The following is a 19,946-nucleotide window of genomic DNA, read 5'->3' on the forward strand; positions in this document are numbered from 1 at the left end:
TAAGATTTTTCATTTAGCTTAATAAGAACCTGTGCTGAAATAATCCAAATATATCTCCTAGATATATCTAAATACAAGCAAATGCTATATATAATAAATATATAAGGTGTGTGTATGTGTGGGTGAGAGAGAGAGAGAGAGAGCAGCTAGAGACTAGGTTATGCTGTAGTAACAAATAGCCCCAAGTTTCAGTGACTCAAAACAACAAAAATTTATTTCTCAGTTACATTTCTGTAATAGGTCAGGCACAGTTTTGCCGTTATCTTACTATCTTACTTCCCAAACACAGGCTGATGAAGTAGAGACTCTAGCGTATTTTTTGCACATGCTGGCAGAGGGGAAAAGAAAAAGAGAGAGAGAGAGAGCTCTGGAGGGGCTCCCATGAGCAGTTTAATGCTCAACCAGGAAGACCGTGTGTCACTTCTGCTCGCAACTCATTGGCCAGAATTGTTCCCATAGCCCTACCCAACCACAAGGCAATCAGGAAGGGAAAGGAGTAGGAATATTTGGTTTTTAGAAAGCACTAATAATTATTATACTATATTGTCAAGGCTGTTTTAGAAACTTTTAATGGTAAAAAAAATTCCAAATACCCTCTATCTCAACGGGCATTTCCCTTACGGGCATTTATTTCCCATCTTATAAGTACATTAAATGAGAGTGTTCTTTTTCATATTGGATTTTCAGGTGAGCTATGGGAAACTCCTCTGGTTTTTAAAAGCTGCAGCTTCAGATGATCCACAGCAAACCCAAAGAGATGTGGGCAGCAACGAGGGCAAGAGTCAGGGATATCACGATCATGGCCAAAGGTACTTTCCTTCTTTTCTTGGGCATAGTGTTCCTAGATTTCTAGAATTGGCAGTAACATCAGAGGCTGGAAAGCTCGCCCAAGGTAGAATCACTTTGTCTTTCACCAACACTTGGCTTATGCTGATCATTTCCTCTCTCTCATACAAAGGCCAGCACAGAAAGTTACTTGCAACAATTGCATAGTTTCTTGAGATCAAGCATATGACCTTTTTTTTTTTTTTTTTTTTTTTTTTTACGAGACTGCCATGCAAAAAGGAAAACCCTCATTATGAAGTAAGGAATGACTGTAGGCTGGTGCAGAGCTCCAGTCTATAAGGTATGATTCCAGAAATAGGCTTGGTTAATGAACTCCTGGTTTACATGCACTAGCAAAGAAAAGTTTCAGCTACAAGAATCAATAATCCCTTCACATAATCTCAAAGGAAAGAGATGACACAAAGTAAAAATAGGATATGAGGAATATCATTAGAGATGAGGCACAATAAAACATGACAGTCTCGGTCCTCCAAGAAAGTTGACAAAGTGCAACAGTTAGGAGCATCGCCTCCATTACCTGAAGCCTAGGCTCAATTCCTGTTTCTGCCATCTAATGGCTATGTAACCTGGGGATAGTGAACTACCCTCTCTGTGCTTCCATTCTCCAACTGTAAAATAGGAACTGTAAGAGATTTCCCTTCACTTCATATATTTATAAGGGTGACTCAATAAGGGTAACCAATGCAAAGTTCTCAAAAACAGTATCTGATACATAGTAAATGCTAGATAAGAGTGTTTTTACTTTTTTTAAACTATCTTACGAGAAGAGACTCTTTCAATTGCAAATAATGAGACACAGTGATTAAGAGCCATGGTATTGGAATTTATCACTTTGCTCTAGGGAACTAGAGTTTTCCTGTAAAAATGTCCCTGGGCCAAGTGTTACACTTGATTCCTTTCTACAGTGTGCTCTTTTCATGCCTTTTTGGCATTCATTGAATACCAGCTGCTTGCCAGGCACACCTTTCTGGGCACAGTGAATTCAGAGGTTGGCAAGACTCAGTCTTTCCCTCAAGAGCTCAAAATGCAAAGAAAGTGACACTGCCATGTGGGTCTGTGTGTCAACTATCTGGGAGCAATTATCCTATGGAGGACCATAAAGCCCCAGAGGTGTTTTTTAAGTGTATTTATTTTTATGAGAGAGAGAGAGTGGGAGAGGGGCAGAGAAAAAGAGAGCCCCAAGCAGGCTCTGCACTGTTGGCGCAGAGCCCAACACCGGACTCTAACTCACAAACCGTGAGATCATAACCTGAGCAGAAATCAAAAGTCAGACACTTAACCCACTAAGCCACCCAGGCACCTGTAGCCCCAGAAATTTTTAATAATCAGCAACCACACATCATAAAACACAGATCATGAGACTTGGGCCCAGAGAGGTGGTGGACTATGCACTAAAACACATGGTTACCCATTGGCAGTTATGGGTATTATGGGTCCTGCACAGGAAGGCTTTCCTGAGCCCTAGACTAGGTTACATCTCTCTGTGGTATAATCCCACAGTCTATCCCTTGCCTGACAGTCAGAGCACTTGTAGCTACATACTTGAAATTGGGGGTTAGCAATAATAGCGTCTGCCCCAGCCAACTCGGTGTCTAGCATAGTTCCTGGCACCTGGGAGATGCTCAATGAATAATTTTTTAAATGTAATTGGCACCCTAATTACCCACTTGCAGGGACATCTGGATATCTACTCTGTAAAAGAGGTGCACAGAGAGATCATTTTGAACTCATCAGAGAAGGTGCTACTTTATACAAAGCAGACTGCATGTTTGTGGAAGTGCAGCACTGATGGCCTGTAATGAATCCATGCTCTTTGTTAATCAATGTGCTACTCAGGAAAAGGCTCTCCCGTGTTCTGTCAGGGAGAGCCTTTAACGGGGCGGCTCTGTGATGTTTAAAAAGCCTCCAGCAGCACCTGTGGCAACAACAGTGGCCATAGCTCTCCTTACCTAAGTTGGACCAGATGATACCAACTCCAGCAGCCGGTTTCCTAAGAACCCCCACTGGCTGAAACAAATGGGTTCCGTACAACTCCCTCCCATTTAGCAATTGGTGTTTGGAGTCAGGGACCAAAGCCTCATGAATTCCTACCCCCGGGAACTGGCACTGCAAGGAAAGGAATGAGGAAGAACTTGCAATTCAAATTGGGGACAGATACATCTGACTGGCAAGGCCTGGGTCACATGCTCACTCCATCAGCAAAGAGAGACTAGTAAAGCAAATAAATAGTTGGCATTTGCCTCAGCTGGAGTGAGAGGCAGACGCCTGAGCTAGAGAACTCTCTGCACAAAGGAAGGAAGGTGCAGAAACTATGTGACCAAAACAAGGACACACAGCCACCCCTTCCTGTGCCCAGCTTTTGGAAATTATTAGCTATTAGACGAAAGCTCGAGTAAGAGTCACAGAGCAAAAAGAAGATGCGATATGACCTTTAGTCAAAGTTAAACACATATAAAAATAATCGATTCCAAGTACTGTACAGGATCCCCAGCAAATAGTAAGAAACAAAACAGAGTTGACCCACATCTGATGGAGCAGTCTCGTAGGGAAGTCAGACATGAAACAGTAACCAAAGAAATAAAAGATGTGATTGCAATATGAGGGAGACTTACTAAAGAAAAGAACAAGGAATATTATAAAAGAGTCGATCATGCACAGGGTGCTGGAGCACCACTGGGAGCCAATTGGGAGCATCACTTCCCAAATATTCATTCAGCGACATCAGGTTGGTAGCTTGAGGTCAGCCATGGTGGGAATACTTACACCATGAAAATTACAAATGCTCCAGATCAGGGCCTTATCTTGGAGAGCAGGTGATAAAGTTTACTGGCACACCACTGAAAGGAGGCTGATTTACAGGAGTGGAGGCTGAGGGATGTCACAGAATGTCCCTGTAGGGAAGTGGCACTTTACATTGAGATGGTGGAAATTAGCAAAAGCTCCACTGCTGAGAAGATAGTTCAGAGGGATCTGGAAAGACCATTATTTGAGTGCTAAATGAGCAAACATCTCAAACTGGTTAAATCAAATAAATACATGACTGTAACACCTTATCACCCTGTGGTTGTTCACCTACTATTTAAAGTAACAATAGTCAATGAGATAAACCATCTTAATAATTATAAACATTTGCAAAATCATTATTACTGAAACTTTTCTGGGTTTTCCAGATACAAATTGCAGAGTCAAGGATAACAGAGGAAGTTCACTCGATTCAAGAGTTCCTTCTATATAGGTTCCCTGGTTACCGGGATCTGGGAGGATCTGCTTTGCTTTGCTCGTGGCAATGAACAGTTTGGAAATTTGATTTCCTATCAATAATTATCTGGGCTTAAGAGAAGTAAGATCAGGCAGCTAAAGTAAACTATTGTGGTCACTTCTGATGTTTGCTCTCTACCTGGAAAAAAAGAGCTGGAGATTAGATTACAAAGTTTGGTTTCTGTTCTAGTTGAAATGGTGCCTCGTGGAGAAGAGACTCTAGTGGTCAGGAGAATGGAATAGATTGGAATTAATCTAGGAAGTCTTCATGCTCGGATGTGACCAGGTTACTGAGATTTAGAAGACCTTCCTGGATGGGTTCTCTGGTTTACAGTATATGTCGGGGGTGAGAGATGTGGTATGAAAACATAGGGAGGCTCTGGGCAGATCATCTCTTCATAGCATGTCCCCCGCCCCTCCAAACAGTACTGCTCCTCAAGGTGCCAGCTCACAGTCAGAAGTGAGCAAGAGCCTGTCGGAGATTTTGATGGCATTAAGGACAACTAATGGCAAACTCAACATAGAGAACCTCAGTCGGAATTTTCGAAGGGAAGATCGCTTGTTCTCTGGCTCCCTGCCCCTACCCAAGGTAACCAAAACTCGAGTTCAGAGTTGTTGACCTCCAAATGCTACCTCAGGGCATTGGGTCTGTAAGAAACCACAGTTATGATCTGTGTTCTGCCTGTGGATCACATTATAGATTGTTTTCTGTGCCTGAGGAAAAAAAAAGAAAAAAGAAATGGGATTGTGGAATGTGCAGAAATTGGTCCAGGAACTACTTACACTGAGATATGTTTTATGTTAATAACAGAGAATATGACAACACCCAAGTAACATTTCACAATGGAAAACAAATATTTTTCCAAGGCCAAGTGTTCGTTTCTCACACCCAGTACCAGCTTCCAGTGACATCAGCATGTGGCACGTGCTTTAAGAACACCAAAGTTTAGGAACTAATGTGATTTATTACTGATTGAGATTAGTCTGTGGTTTGGGAGCATTAATTAACAGTGCAGATGTGTTTTATGGAAGAAGATCCAGAACCACATTAACTCAAGTGTTGTCTTCAGCCAAACAAACCCTAGGCATGAGGCTACTTCAGACACGGGAAATAATAATTGCGACCATTACTACAATTCCATTAACAACAACTTGTCACCACCAAGCTTCATTGAGTTCTTACTAAGTGCCAAGTAATGCACTAAATGCTTTAGTTACATTATTTTCATTTAACATTTACCGATAACTACAAAATCCAGATAGATGTTATAATATCCATTTCACAATGGAAAATACTGAGTCTCAGAGAGGCCAATTGAATCACCCAAGGGCTACAGCTAGCAAGCTGTAGAGCCAAGGTTCAAACTACAGAAGAGTACAGGGATACTGAGCACCAAAATTGGAACTCTATTAGGCAGAAGATGTCTGGAAGCATCCATAAAGTCTGGGACACAAGACTTAGAATTCCAGAGGACTAAAGGGATTGGAAATTACTGGGGGAAAGAAAAGGAAAAATAAAATGTTATAGAAAAGATGGGAGAATGCCTTTAATCTAGGCAAACAGGGGTTAGAAATGAGAGAGAATTTAAAAGAACATGTGATGTCTGCTAAGGAAGCAAGGATACAATATACTGACAGTGGATTCTTATCTCAGAACAGGAGCAGCTTTCTCTGTGCTCTCATTTATGCAGTCAACTAATCATGCAAAGGCAAAGGTCATGGTACTGTGTAAATGTGTGTGTATGCATGTGCATATGACACATGCAAGTATGTTTCACTAGAAAGAGAAAGGGAGCACACTATAGGAGATTCCACCCAACATAAATACCTTTCACTATGTTCATAAGATCAGTAAGAAGCAGCGATTCTGTGTTAGATTGGAAATTACACAACACCACCATTGGAGCTTGAATGTTCTCAGGTACTTGGAAAATAAAACATAAATAACTTGGGAATCAAAATAAGTTTTCTTAAACTCTTTGAGTGTTCAAACCCAGTGGAAAAACTAGGTTTGAAATATCTGCCTCCTGCATCTATTGTAAGGACTAAACAGGATAAATATGTGAAGGCACTTAGCACGCTAATATATGAGGCACTCCGTAAATACTAGTTTCCTTTTCTTCTGATTAAAAAAAAAAATCAGTGTTTGGTTAAATTATTACTCAAAACAGCCCAAGGAAGGGGAATCTTTCCCAGGGTCAAGTGATGGCCACATTGAGTGCTGGCTCTCAGAGCTAGTTCTGAAAGCTTAAATTTGTGGTTCATATACAAGGAAATGGGGCACATTTTCCTTGAAGCTGGTCAGCCTCTCTTGAGCCATCTGGCATCTCTTAAGACATCTGGAACTCACTCAAAGTATATTACAGTCTGGGAGGCATATAAAATAGAATTCTGTTTCCCCAGAACGTGAGACAAATTGAGGCCCAAGGGACACTGGATACAAAAAACCAGCACCAGCTGTGCGCCAACATTCATGCTTTTGGACACAGGACTTGAGAGTACACCAGGAAAGGGTATGCGTTAGAAGGGCTTGTCTTTTTAACCAGTAATTCTTAATCTCCTTAGAGCATAGGGGAAAGAATCATTGACTTCCTTAAATTTCTCATGAAGTCAATGCACTCTGTGCCCCTGTATTGGAGGCGTCGGTGGGGGTTGCCGTCTTCACAGCCAACATTTCAGAGGGTTCACAGATTGTCTGTAGCCTCTCAAATCAATGTAGTCTGAAGGATCATCTATGGGTCTTGCTGCTCGAATGAAATTTTTCTCTTAAAGAACAGTCTAAAAACTTATCAAACATCTACCATCCCCATTCTGTGGACTCACTCCTGTGTCTCTAGCACATCTTGATGCAATGATGGCTTCTGGCAAGATTGCTGAAATGATGTAGATCCACAGCCAGTGTTCTGAGCATGATGCAAAGGCACTAAGAAGAGGAGAGTATTATGATTTCAGTTGCTGGGTTCTCCGGGAACCCAGGGGAAAGGTGACGTTTCAAACATGTCACAACTCTGTATGACAAATGCAGTGATGACAGTAACTTGGAACACAAAGAAGGAACACCAAACTAGCCTGACTCAAAACCTTCCGGAAGAGATGATGCAAATGCTAAGTCTTAGAAGGCAGGTGAATTTGACAAAGAAATCGGAAGAGAAGCAAATGAAGGGATGGGAGAGGCATGTAAAGAACAATGTGGTGGCACCTGGGTGGCTCAGTCGGTTAAGGATCCGACTTTGGCTCAGGCCATGATCTCACAGTTCATGAGTTCGAGCCTCGTGCTGGGCTCTGTGCCGACAGCTAGCTCAGAGCCTGGAGCCTGCTTCGGATTCTGTGTCTCCCTCTCTCTCTGGCCCTCCCCTGTTCAACACTGTCTCTCTTTCTCTCTCAGAAATAAATAAAATAAAAACGTTTTTAAAAATTTTTTAAAAAAGAACAATGTGAAATGGAACTGAAATGAGAGAGAGCCCAGCTAATTCAGGGAACAGTAAGTCATTCATGTAGATAGAACCTAGCAGGTACCTGGTGGCTGAGATTGGTGGGAGATGCTGCTCAAGGCAATGTTAGAATAGAAAGTGGGAACCAATTTATGAAAGGTCTTTCTAAGGAGCTTAACTTTATTCTGAGGACCAAAAGGATCATCAAAAGGTATTAAACAGTGAATGATATGATCAAATTTGAAATTTGAAAAAGCACCCTAATGGAATAGGAAGAATTAGAGGCAAAGAGAGCTCTTTAGAAGGCCGTTCCAACAATTCAAGCAAGAAATTATGAGGTTTTAAACCAGGGCAGAGCAGGAGAGATAGAGCTATTAAGGAGGTAGTAAAGTAGGTCTTGGTAACAAACTGGATATGGGCCCTGAATTAGGAAGAATATAAAATGACTCCCAACGTTTTGGCTTTGGCAACTTGGTGACTCGTGATATCATTCTCTGCAACAGAAAACAGAAAAGGAGTAACATTGGAGGAATAGAGGACAGGATGGGGAGTTCAGTGTTAAACACATGGATCTGGGTTAAGAAATTAAATAATGATTTAAGGGTCTTTCTTCAATATGGAGTTGAAGCCATGGGAGTAGTCAGGGTTACCCAAGGACATAATAGAAAGTGAGAAGGGAAGATTGAGGAGGACTTTCATTGTAAAGGAATAGGTAGAAGAGAAGGCAATACAGGAGACTAAAAACAATCAAACAAGACATGGGAGTGATCAGGAAAGCCAAAAAAGATATCTATAGAAGGATGGTATGATCAGCCATGTTACATGCTGTGAAGATACCATCTATAATTAGGACTGGAAAATGCTCAGGCAATTTCAAACCATGAAAGTTTCAAGTGACTTGGCAAATACAGTTTAAGTACAGTGATGGGGTAAAATGCAAATGGAGCCATAAGTGGGAAGAGAGGAAGTTGAGAGAGCATCTGCTTGCCGCTCTTTCAAGGAGCATTTTGAGGAAATGAATGTTTATTTCACATGGCATTTTCTAAATAATGTGGACATTTGATTTACTTTTGATTAAAAAACATCTCCTTACTAAACAGAAGGAACCACGCACAATGAAATGCTTTCTTATTGAACAAGGGTCATCATTACGTGTAGTCATGCTCTAAACAATTTAGTAATAATCCTGAATAACACTACATTGGCAGAATTTTCTGGAAGATTTTTTTTTTTCTCCTTTATAACTGTCGGTTCTTAGCAGCTATCAATCAATCTGCTTCTAGGAACCCTGATGTACTATTTCTAATCTGCTGTTCATTTTAGCCTAGAGCAAAACTCAGTGTTGCCAGAAGTAAATGAACTGTTTTTAGAATAACCTCTGATGTTTAAAAATACATACATTAATATGCTCTAATCATGAGGCTAATTCAATTCTTGTTTATGGAGTAAAATGGCATAACGTCATTGATTTCTACTTCTCTAAATTTACTTTTGCCAATCTCTGCCCAAACACTCTCTACTCTTTTCTGTCTTCAACTCATTCATTCACTTCCTTTTTCCTCTACGTATTCATCTGTTCAATAGTTATTGATCCTTTATTTTTCAGTAGGTGCTACACAATGGTCATCCGAATATGAATGAAACACAACCACAGTCCTCAATAAGCCAGGGTTTTGTAATAAAGCTCTAGTGAACAAATAATTACTGCCCAGTCTGGAAAAGGGTATAAAACTATAGTAGGTGGATAATGTCAAAACATATGCAGTTTTGAAAAAGTACCATACTCCTTCTTATCCACTAAATACACATGCTTTACTTCTGTCTGGAATTTTTATTGACCCCTTATTCTTCTGGTAAACTCTTACCAAGTTTTCATTTTTATGTTTCACATTGATCTTTTTTCCTCCTTTAAACATCCCTGACATTACTTACTCCTCTATACCTCGTAAGTAACATGTACAAGTTTTAAACTTAGATTTGTTGTCTATTTCCTTCCATCATGACAAACCAAGATTAGTTTTTTTGGTCACTATTTTAAAATCTAGGCTTTATTCCAAAATCTATAAGGAACTCACCAAACTCCACACCCGAAAAACAAACAACCCAGTGAAGAAATGGGCAGAAGATATGAACAGACACTTCTCCAAAGAGGACATCCAGATGGCCAACAGATACATGAAACGATGCTCAGCACCCCTCCTCATCAGGGAAATACAAATCAAAACCGCACTGAGATACCACCTCACGACAGTCAGAGTGGCTAAAATGAGCAAATCAGAGAACTCTAGATGCTGGTGAGGATGTGGAGAAATGGGCACACTCCTACACTGTTGGTGGGAATGTAAACTGGTGCAGCCCCTCTGGAAAACAGTGTGGAGGTTCCTCAGGAAACTAACAATAGAACTCCCCTATGACCCAGCAATAGCACTGCTAGGAATTTACCCAAGGGATACAGGAGTGCTGATGCATAGGGGCATATGTACCCCAATGTTCATAGCAGCACTCTCCACAATAGCCAAAACATGGAAAGAGCCTAAGTGTCCATCAATGGATGAATGGATCAAGAAGATGTGGTTTATCTATACCATGGAATACTACATGGCAATGAGAAAAAATGAAATCTGGCCACGTGGAGCAACATGGATGGACCTTGAGGGTTTTATGCTTAGCGAAATAAGTCAGGCAGAGAAGGGCAAATAGCATATGTTTGCATGTGTAGAATGATTAGGAGGAACTTAACTGAGGACCATGGGGGAGAAGAACGGGGGAAAATGGTGGGGAATGGGAGAGAGGCAAACCATGACACTCTTGAATGCTGAGAAACAAACTGAGGACTGATGAATGTGAGGGGGAGGGGGGATGGGCATGGAGGAGGGCACTTGTGGGGATGAGCACTGGGTGTTATATGGAAACCAATTTGACAATAAACTATTTGTAAAAAAAATAAATAAAGTTTTTACAATAAAAAAAATAAAATAAAATCTAGGCTTTATTATTATTCAGCTATGGTCTGACCAACAGATCAGGAGATGACTGCCACTGAAGAGACAGTTTGTTACTCACAGTTCCCAAGGGGAGGGAGCATGGCACATTCACAGAGGCCACACCAGAAACAGCAGGGTTGGCCAGGAAGCAGAGGGGTTCAGGGGGAAATGTGGTCACGAGCCCTCCCCATGGAATGGGCAAGGCAGGGTAAGCAGGCTTAGGATTGGCTGGTTTGATTTATTTCAGTGAGCTCAGGGACTCTGGGGCTGCCTAGTACTTGGCCCTGTGGTGATAAGGGTACTAGGGGGTGGGGGCACAATCACTCCATGGTCTCAAAGGCCCACAATGTCAAATCATCAGGATAAAAACCATGCTTAATGCATTCACTATACTGAACTTCCTCTCAAAGTAGTAATAGTAACTACTATTTAATCCAAACACTAAATTAAACATCTCTTTTTCTTTGTCCTTTCCTCCCTCCCTTCCATTTTTCCCTCCTTCCCTTCTTTCTCCTTGTTCTCTCTCCCCCTTCTCTCCTCTCCTCTAATCCCTCTATCCTCTCTCTCCTTTCTTTCTCTTCCCTCCCTTCCTTCTCCTCACTCTTTCTCTCCTCCCTTCCTTCTTCTCTTCATTTCAACAAATATTAATCAAATGCCTAACTAGAAGCCAGGCACTATTCTAATTGCTTATTTTCTCATGTAAACCTCACAGAACCCTAGGAATTTGAAAATATTAGTCTTATTTAGTAGATAAAACACCAGGCATAGAAGGTCACACAGATCACAGACAGCAGATCTGGTGTCCAAAATGAGTCCTGTTTCATTCCAAAATCTATATTTAAACATTATGCTAAACACACAACACATGCTATCCTACCCCTAAAAGTCTGATATGTTTGAATCTAAGTGTCACCCACTCACCGACCTGAGAACTGAACTGATTTTTCAGCTAGACTTGGAAAATATTAAGTACGTGGGAAACTACAATGACACTATATTCATTCATCCAACAGAAATGTGTTTGGCATCTGGTTTCTAGACTGAGTTCCATCATTTATTAACTGTGTAACATCAAGGAAGCAACTTAGTCTAAGTCTTGGTTTTGTCATATATGACATGCAGATAACAATATTGACCATGCTAATACATCAAGTTTGTTTTATAAATCAAAGGAGATACACAAAAAAAATTTGCAACTTAGCTATATAAAAGTATATATAATTTCTAGGCCTTAACCACCCATTCCATTGCTGTCAAAAATTTAAGACCAACCTTTCAAAGTCCAATGGCTTCTGAATAATGAATGGTACTGATAGGGAAAAATCTGTTATAAGATGGCTGACAGGCAAGATAGGGGAATTCCAATCCCTGATGGAAGACTCCCCTTCTGGGTTCTTCTTCCCACCCCACTTGTCCCACTAAATTACTACTAATGAGAAATGTGGAAGTAACAGACTATAAATTGTTCTCTCTCTGCTTACCCTCCAGTCTCAGGCCTCTGAGAGAGTGATCTCCTCTGAGCCCACTAGTGTAAAATAAACCTCCTGCCTTCCAAGATCTGAATGTCTCCTGATTCTTCTACCAGGTGATCCAGACCAGGTTCCGTAACAATAACTCTGCACCAACCGAATAAAAATTTGCTATTTTTTTATTTTAATTTTTAAAAATCTTATTACAGTATATTTAACATACAGTGTTCTCTTAGTACCCGGTGAACAATACAGTGATGGAATAATTCCATACATCACCTAGTGCTCATTCAGTTGGATGTTCTTGTCCTAAGTGATATTCTGATGGGATAATGCATCTCTGGGTATTAGTTCTTTGTCAGAATCATATGGGTTCTAATTATGGGAAGGAAATTCAAATCTTAATTTCATTATAATGAAACTCCAATTTCTTTCTTATTCTGCAGGTCCGGGCTATCTGTGGAAAGCATGGATTATATCTGACTTTGAGTTTTTTGGAAACATTGCTAAACCATCAAGATTTGGGTTACTATGGTGAAATAAAGTAAGTTGATTTTTTATTCACATAGTCCTTAATTAGGACACCAAATACTGAGATCTGCCGTTAGACGTTTTTTTGTGTGAAGCTATCAATTTCATCACTTGAAGATAGTTGAGGAATGTTTGCTTATATTAAGGAGAGAGGCTTCTCAGTCATAGAAAGATAAAACAGGAAACTTCAAGTTCCAACTATTATAGACCATCAAGAATCAGATTTACCATTCCACCTTAAACAACTAAAAATCTGGACAAAATATGTGCAACAATAGTTCTCAGACATTTGACAACAGACAGCACAGGACAGCAATTCCTGAAGAAGGAAAAATAAATAAGGTAAGCTAAGCTTACTGAACAAGAAGAGGAAACCCAGAGCCCAGATTCTTCTTCAGTTAAAGGAATGACATTTAGAGTTCAAGAAGGCCAAGAAGGCTAGAAAGCATGGTACAGAGCAGTGAAGAAGAGAGATCCAAAGATTCCTCTCTGAAGATTTCTAAAGAGTTGCTCTTTAGTCTTCATGTGAGTACTGGCTAATGTATCTATTTGAGGAAATTACCCAACGCCAGATGGGGGAATAAAGAACAAAAGAAAGAAGCAAAAATTTTTAGATCTTGTACCAGGGTTGGGAATAGTTCATATTTCCACCAGTCAACTTAAAACAAACCATTATAAGTTGTTATATGTAAGCCTCATGGTGCCCACAAAGCAAAACCTATAGTAGATACACAAAAGACAATGAGAAAGGAATCTAAGTATACCATTAAAGAAAGTCATTAAACCACGAAGGAAAAGAACAAGAGAAGAAAGGAACAGAGGAACTACAAAATAACCAGAAGGCAATGAACAAAATGGCAATAAGTACATACCTATCCATAATTACTTTAAATGTAATTGGACTAAATTCTGAATCAAAAGATACAGAGTGACTGAATAGATTAAAAAGAAACAAGACATATCTATATACTGCCTGTAAGAGATTCAGTTCAGATGTAAAGACAATGCACAGAATGAGAGTGAAGGGATGGAAAAAGACGTTCTATGCAAATGAGAACCAAAAGAAAGCTGGGTAGCTATAATTACATCAGATAAAATAGACTTTAAAACAAAGATAAGATGGAGATGAGAGAATTCATAACAATCAGAGCAGTACTACAAATATTAAAAGAAGTCCTCAGGCAGAAGGAAAATGATCATTTTGGATCTACACACAAAAAAGTAAAAGCCCTGGAAATAGTAAACGTATGGATGAATTAAAAATATATCTTTTATTTAAAAAGTCTTGAAAAGATAATTAATTATTTAAAGCAAAATAAGAATACTACACCATGGGATTCATAACATAAGTGCAACATTTGACAATAGGATACAAATCTGGGAGGGGGAAATGAAAATGTACGGAAAAGTATGGTTCTTCTACTAAAAATTAAGTAGTATAATTTTGTTTGAAGGAAGAATGTAATGAGTTAAAATGCTAATTAAAAAGTAAAATGGAAACAAGCATATTTAAATGATAAAAAAGACAAAAAAAGAGGGAAGGGAAACAAACAAATAAGATAAATGGAAAATAAATATCAAGATGTGAGACTTAAACCCAACCGTATCAATAATTACATAAAGTATGTAATTCAGTATGTATTACTGAATACATAGAAAGTTAATTAGTAAAGTAACTCTATGTTCAGAATACGCCCAGAATCTGATTACTTCTCACCACCTCTATTATTACTTAACTGCACCTCATTCAAGCTACCGTTATCTTTCTCCTGGATTACTTTAATAGCCTCCTAACTGAACTGGGTTTCTCCCTAGTTTGTCCTCAATGCAGCAGCTACAGTGATCTATTAAAACCTAAAATAATCTATTTCATTGTTTTGCTCATGAAACTGCAAGATAATCTTATTTTACTCAGAGGAAAGAAAAAGGAAAAAAAATCAAAGTCCTTATAAAGGATTTGACGTGATCTGCTCCTGCCTTGCTTCTCTGACTTCATCTACAACTTCCTTTGCTCATTCTGTTCCAGTTACCTTGTGCTCTTTGTCTTCCTCACACGCACACATCCACCTTAGCAACTATCCTCTGAATGTATCTTCTACTTAAAATGTTCTTTCTCAGATATCCTCATGCTAACTCTCTCACCTTTATTTTATTTTATTTTTTGCTTAAATGTCACCTTGTCTGTGAGGCCTACACTAAACATCCTAGTTAAAGTTGTAGTCTGTCACCCCTCTTCTGCTTAACCTGCTTTACTTCTGCTTTCTTCTACATGCTTATCGACTTCTAATACGTTAGTTGATTTGCTGATGTATGAAGTTTATTGTTACCAGTCAATCTCTGATAGACTATAAGCTATAGTTCCAGGGGGCAGGCAGAATCTTTGTTTTACTCATTGATATATCCTAAGGGTTTACAGCGCTTCCTGGCACATATTAGAATCCACTAAGTATTTATGACATTGAACTGAATTAAGGAAGGGATGGAATCTCAAAATAGTCTCAAGGATGCATACAGATACACAAATTGTGACTAGTCCCTCTCATGGTCAGATTGAAGAAGGCCATTCCTAACCACCTCATCAAAAGCAGCTTCCTTGTGCTATACTCTCTCTTAGCTCCCAGCTATTTTTTTCCATAAAATTTATCATTATGTGTAATTATGTACTTACGTGATTTGTTACTTTAATGTCTAGATCATAATATCCATGCTGGCAAGAAAATGACTGTTTCCTTCACATTAGATTCCCAACATCTTGTAGGCCAGTACTTGGAACATGGAAAGTATACAGCAAATATTTTATTAATTCATTTATTCATTTATTTAACAAATATTTATAGAGTTCCTACTGTTTACCAAGTGCTACTCTAATCATTATGAATATGGACATGAATGAAAGAGTCTCCCCCCTCTTGAAGCTTATATTCTTTTTTCTTTAACTGAGAGAGAGTAAGAGAGGACATGAGTGGGGAGGGGCAGAGAGAGAGAGGGAGGAAGAGAGAGAATCCTAAGCAGACTCCACACTGTCAGCACAGAGCCCCACACTGGGCTCAAAGTCACAAACATGAGATCATGACCTGAGCCAAGATCAAGAGTCAGATGCTTAACTGACTGAGCCATCCAGGTGCCCTGAAGCTTATATTCTATTGGGAAGAGAAACAATAAGTAATATGGAATGCGTGGCCATCACAGGATGATAAGAGCAATACTGAGAAACAAAGAAGCCTAAAAGTTAATGAGAACATTTTAAGTGATAAATAAATGATGGGAGGAGGTTGAGCCTAGCTAATGAATTTCCACTAGACCAGATTAGGACAGGAAAGTTTCCCTTCTCTAAGATCTTGGGGGTGGTTGAGTAAGGGGGAGGGAGGTGATTAAGCAGCAAGAGCAGAAAAGTGGGTTAAGAGCCAAATAGAAAACCAATAAGCTAAAATTGGGAGTCCCCAAAAGGTACCAAAATAAATAGAGAAAATGAAAGTATCAGAGCTCACATTATACCTGGTACATAGTATACTTGATTAAAAGATGGGGTCCAGAACCAAGATTACAGGAAACAACTATTTGAGAGTAAGAGTGAATGGGGAGCAAATGAGGTTAGCCTATGTATATCAATACTCTCAATTCCCCACTCTTTTAAATGCATATGAGAGAAGCACACAGGTTTCTTTATTCACCTGTCTTTGACCTTTGAATGTTCAAGGACATCAAACCAAGAGAACCAGTGAAGAATTGCATTTATAAGTGATACACTTGTTTCATCCTTAAACAGCCATTGGCTAAAGCTTCTTCTGTTGAATTAAATCCATTCCGTTAAGGGCTTTGTATGCAAACCTATATCCTTAAGAGATTAAAGATGCAATTTAGACACACATTTTAGGAGCTGAATGCACGAATCATTATTTTAATACATATTGTCCATTAATCTGCTGTTCAATTGGGAACCCATTTGGAATGTGGCTGCTTGCTAATTAGCAGGATTCTAGTGCTGAGCTGCTTCCTGATTAAATGTCCTTTAGAATCAATAAAACATCAGGAGGGATTATGGTGATGTGGGATTAGCCCCATCTAACCAAATAAAATGAGTTGTGTTCCCTTCTTAAGCTGTCACGTTGCAAGAGCTGATGAGAGGAGCAATTTCACGAATGATGTTACAAAGTTGTTGTTTTGTGTGTGTGTGTGTGTGTGTGTGTGTGTGTTTAACACTGAGATTTTTGTTTTTTGCCATTTGCCTACCAATTAGCAGAGACATTAGTGAATGTCTGCTAGGGTAAGGCGATTTTGAGAAAGACTTGATTACGATTTCAAATCTCTACTCTGAATCACCCTTATATAAAATGAGTTCAGGTTGTATCGGATGGAAATTATTATCCTCGCTCTTGGCCAGGAACACGTAAGTCAGAATTAGCATTTAATGTGTCTGTGTGACTTTGCAATAAATGGTAATTAAGGAGGGCAGAGACAGAACAGGAGGCGAACTAATACCCTAAAATTGTATTGGCAAAATTAAATGCTTCAAACCCAGTTTAAAACACAGGCACACAAGCCAAATTGTGTTGGGGGAGGGGATAAATAATGTAGCTGCTCGGGGAGCCGCATAAATAGAGTGGAGCAATTGACGCAGCCACGAGCAGGACTTATCATACACATCTGGCCCATCACGGAGAGTGCAATTAGGTTGAAAAGGACTGGTTTGATAATCCCAGGAACAACTAGAGGATTTTAGGAGATAAAGCAAACATGAGGTGTTTGATTCAGCAATTACTTGTAAATGGGAATCGAAAAATTGGTAGAGAGTGAGCAATTACAGACCTGTTATGAACCCGCCCATCGGCTGGGTTTTGGAAACCGGACCTCTCTTTTAAGAGTTCATTAATTCCAGTCTTCTCTTGCAGAAGTCCATATCCATATGGGATGGAGATAATAATAATAATTATTATTATTTTGTATAATAGTATCTATATGGGGTGAAAATAACAATTATTATTTTTAATAATATAATTCCTATTATTATTATTAATAGCCAACATTTATATAAGGCTTACTATATTCTAGGCAATGTTCTAAGTGCTTTACAAATATCAGTTCTTTTCATCCTAGTGAATGCTCCATGAGGTAGGGACTACTATTTTTCAAAACAAGAAAGAAGGTAAAGAGAAGCTAAAACCAATAGGTAACTGGTAAACAAATTCATCAATAAGGCTGAGTCAAATGCAGCCTCCCCAGCTTCAGAGTCTTCACTCTTAATACACTATGCTGACGCTCCCTCAAGTCTAGGAAACTCAGAAGCTTATAGGATAGTGGCCAAGCACAGGGGGTTTAGGCAAACTGACTGAGTTCCAAGGCCAGCTCCACCCTTGGGCTTGGTGCTGAGCGTAGGCTGGATTTGAGGAGATCAGTATCTCCTATCATCTCTACTAAGATGCAGATACAAAAGCTCTGAGATGCTATCTTGTATCTGAGATACAGACACAAAAGCTCTTGGGTTCCAGAAGAAGGCATGACCCAGAGAAGCCCAGGGCTTGGAGGTAACTTCTCACTGGCATGGCATCTCCTCTACCCCTCAGTCCCTGTCCTTGGGGAAAGGCAGCATGAGCTGGGGAAGAACATGGGTTGCCTAGATAGAAATCCTTGCTCTGAAATGCAGTTGGGCAAGTAACTAATTTCTCTTAACCTTAATTTCCTTATCTGTCAAATGTAAAAAGAATCCTTTTGTATGGATTTGAGAATTTATTGCCTCTGGGTCAAGGAAGCACTATGCTTCTCACTGTTAACTGGAAGGCAAAAAGAATGTGACATAGCGTCTATGATCAAGAAGGTGAAAACAAAGGAAGATGGTGGAATAGAATGAGCATCCCAGTCACTGAATTAAATAACGTAACCATAATAATCTCCTGACTTGAACGCATAAGGGATTGATGCATGTGTCACTTAATGTGAAGCCAGATGCTTTACGTGGCTTATCTCACTTCATACTTCCAAGGCCCAATGAGTTTACCCACTTCACAGATGAGTAAACTGAGGTTCATAGACCTTAAGTAAATTGTCCTAAAAGATGCGCTTCTTTGAATCTTTGTTTTCTATTATAGGCCAAATCACATCTCCCCAAACTAGTATGTTGAAGTCCTAACTTCTGGTACCTTATACTATGACTGTATTTGGAGACAACGCCTTCAAAGAGGCAATTACATTAAATAAAATGAGGCCATTAGTGTGGGCCCTAATCCGATCTGGTTGGTATCCTTACAAGAAGGGGAAATTTGGAAACAGAGACACTGAGGATGGGCTAACACAGAGAAAAGGCCATGTGAGGACGCAGAGAGAAAGCAGCCATCTCCTCCCCACCCCAAGCTAAGGATGAAGTCAAATCTGCTGACACCTTGATCTTGGACTTCTTGCCTCCCCAACTGTAGAAAATAAATGTCTGTGGGTTAAGTCCCCTAGTCTACAGCAGTTTGTTATGACAGCCTACCTACCTCCTCCTTCTAGCATATCTTGTACCCTTTCAGCTGGCGAAGAGAATAGGATCCTTCAGGGCACGGCTCTAATGGATCAAATGCTTCAGATCATGGGACTTAACCTATGATTCTAGCATTCTGAGCAGAGCTGGCAGTCTGGCACTATTCTATACTACATCTCAGCTGAGCCTGGTGGGGGACGTGTAGGGGCTAACAAGAGAAAAGAAGGGAAAGAGTGTCTCAGAGGGAAAAGCAGTATGTGCCAAGACAAAGAAGCCAGCAAAAGCATATCAAGTCTGGAGAACTTGGTTTTGGCTGGAGCATACATTTCACAAGGTGCCAAAAGGTAACGGGTTTGGAAAGCAGCACCAGCACACTTTTGCTTTAAGCCTGTATGGAGCTCACAAAGAAACAGGTCACCTGTAATTAACTTCATCAAGAGTATCAGGTTATTTCTATGAAATAGCGTTTAGGCTTTTGTTTACATTTTCTTGATATATAAGACTTATTATATAAAATGTCATCCACTTAACAATTCATGATTAAAATTCCAATTGAATAAAAAAAGCCAAACCAAACAAAACACCAGTAGCAAAAACTAATAAGCACTCTAGTTGTCAAAATCTAGAAGTAATCTCCACCAACTACAAGTAAATGGAATCTGGGAAAATCAGCAAGTTGGTGCCCATACTTTGCCTTGTCTACCTGTGAGAAGTACAACAGACAGAAAATCCCTTGTCTTTTCACCAGACTTCCCCTTGATTTGGAGGCCCAAGTCTTCACCAGCTACAAAATGACACAGGCACTGCTTTCTATAGCTGCCAGAGCACTCCTGCCCTTTTTCCCCCACCCAAGGATACACACATGTACACTTCTGCAGAGACTGCTTTGCTGTACCTATGCAGAAGGCACAACTCCCGGGAATGAAGAGCAGAAAGTTGGGGTGAGGAAGGAGGGAGGAAGTAAACATGGCTA

At 39.8% G+C, this 19,946-nt stretch overlaps 1 protein-coding gene across 1 annotated transcript in view; it reads left to right on the plus strand.

Annotated features, from left to right (window-relative positions):
* Positions 1-19,946, plus strand: part of CUNH1orf87 (chromosome unknown C1orf87 homolog) — a 77,584-nt gene that overhangs the window by 33,980 nt on the left and 23,658 nt on the right. The window contains exons 6-8 of the mRNA XM_039238045.1: positions 688-809; positions 4,531-4,693; positions 12,435-12,532. Of these exons, the coding sequence (XP_039093976.1) occupies positions 688-809; positions 4,531-4,693; positions 12,435-12,532 (383 nt within the window). The remainder of the gene's footprint in view (positions 1-687; positions 810-4,530; positions 4,694-12,434; positions 12,533-19,946) is intronic.

Source organism: Hyaena hyaena, unplaced genomic scaffold (genome assembly GCF_003009895.1).
Source record: "Hyaena hyaena isolate Hyena2069 unplaced genomic scaffold, ASM300989v1 scaffold_5, whole genome shotgun sequence".
Classification (NCBI taxonomy): Eukaryota; Metazoa; Chordata; class Mammalia; order Carnivora; family Hyaenidae; genus Hyaena; species Hyaena hyaena.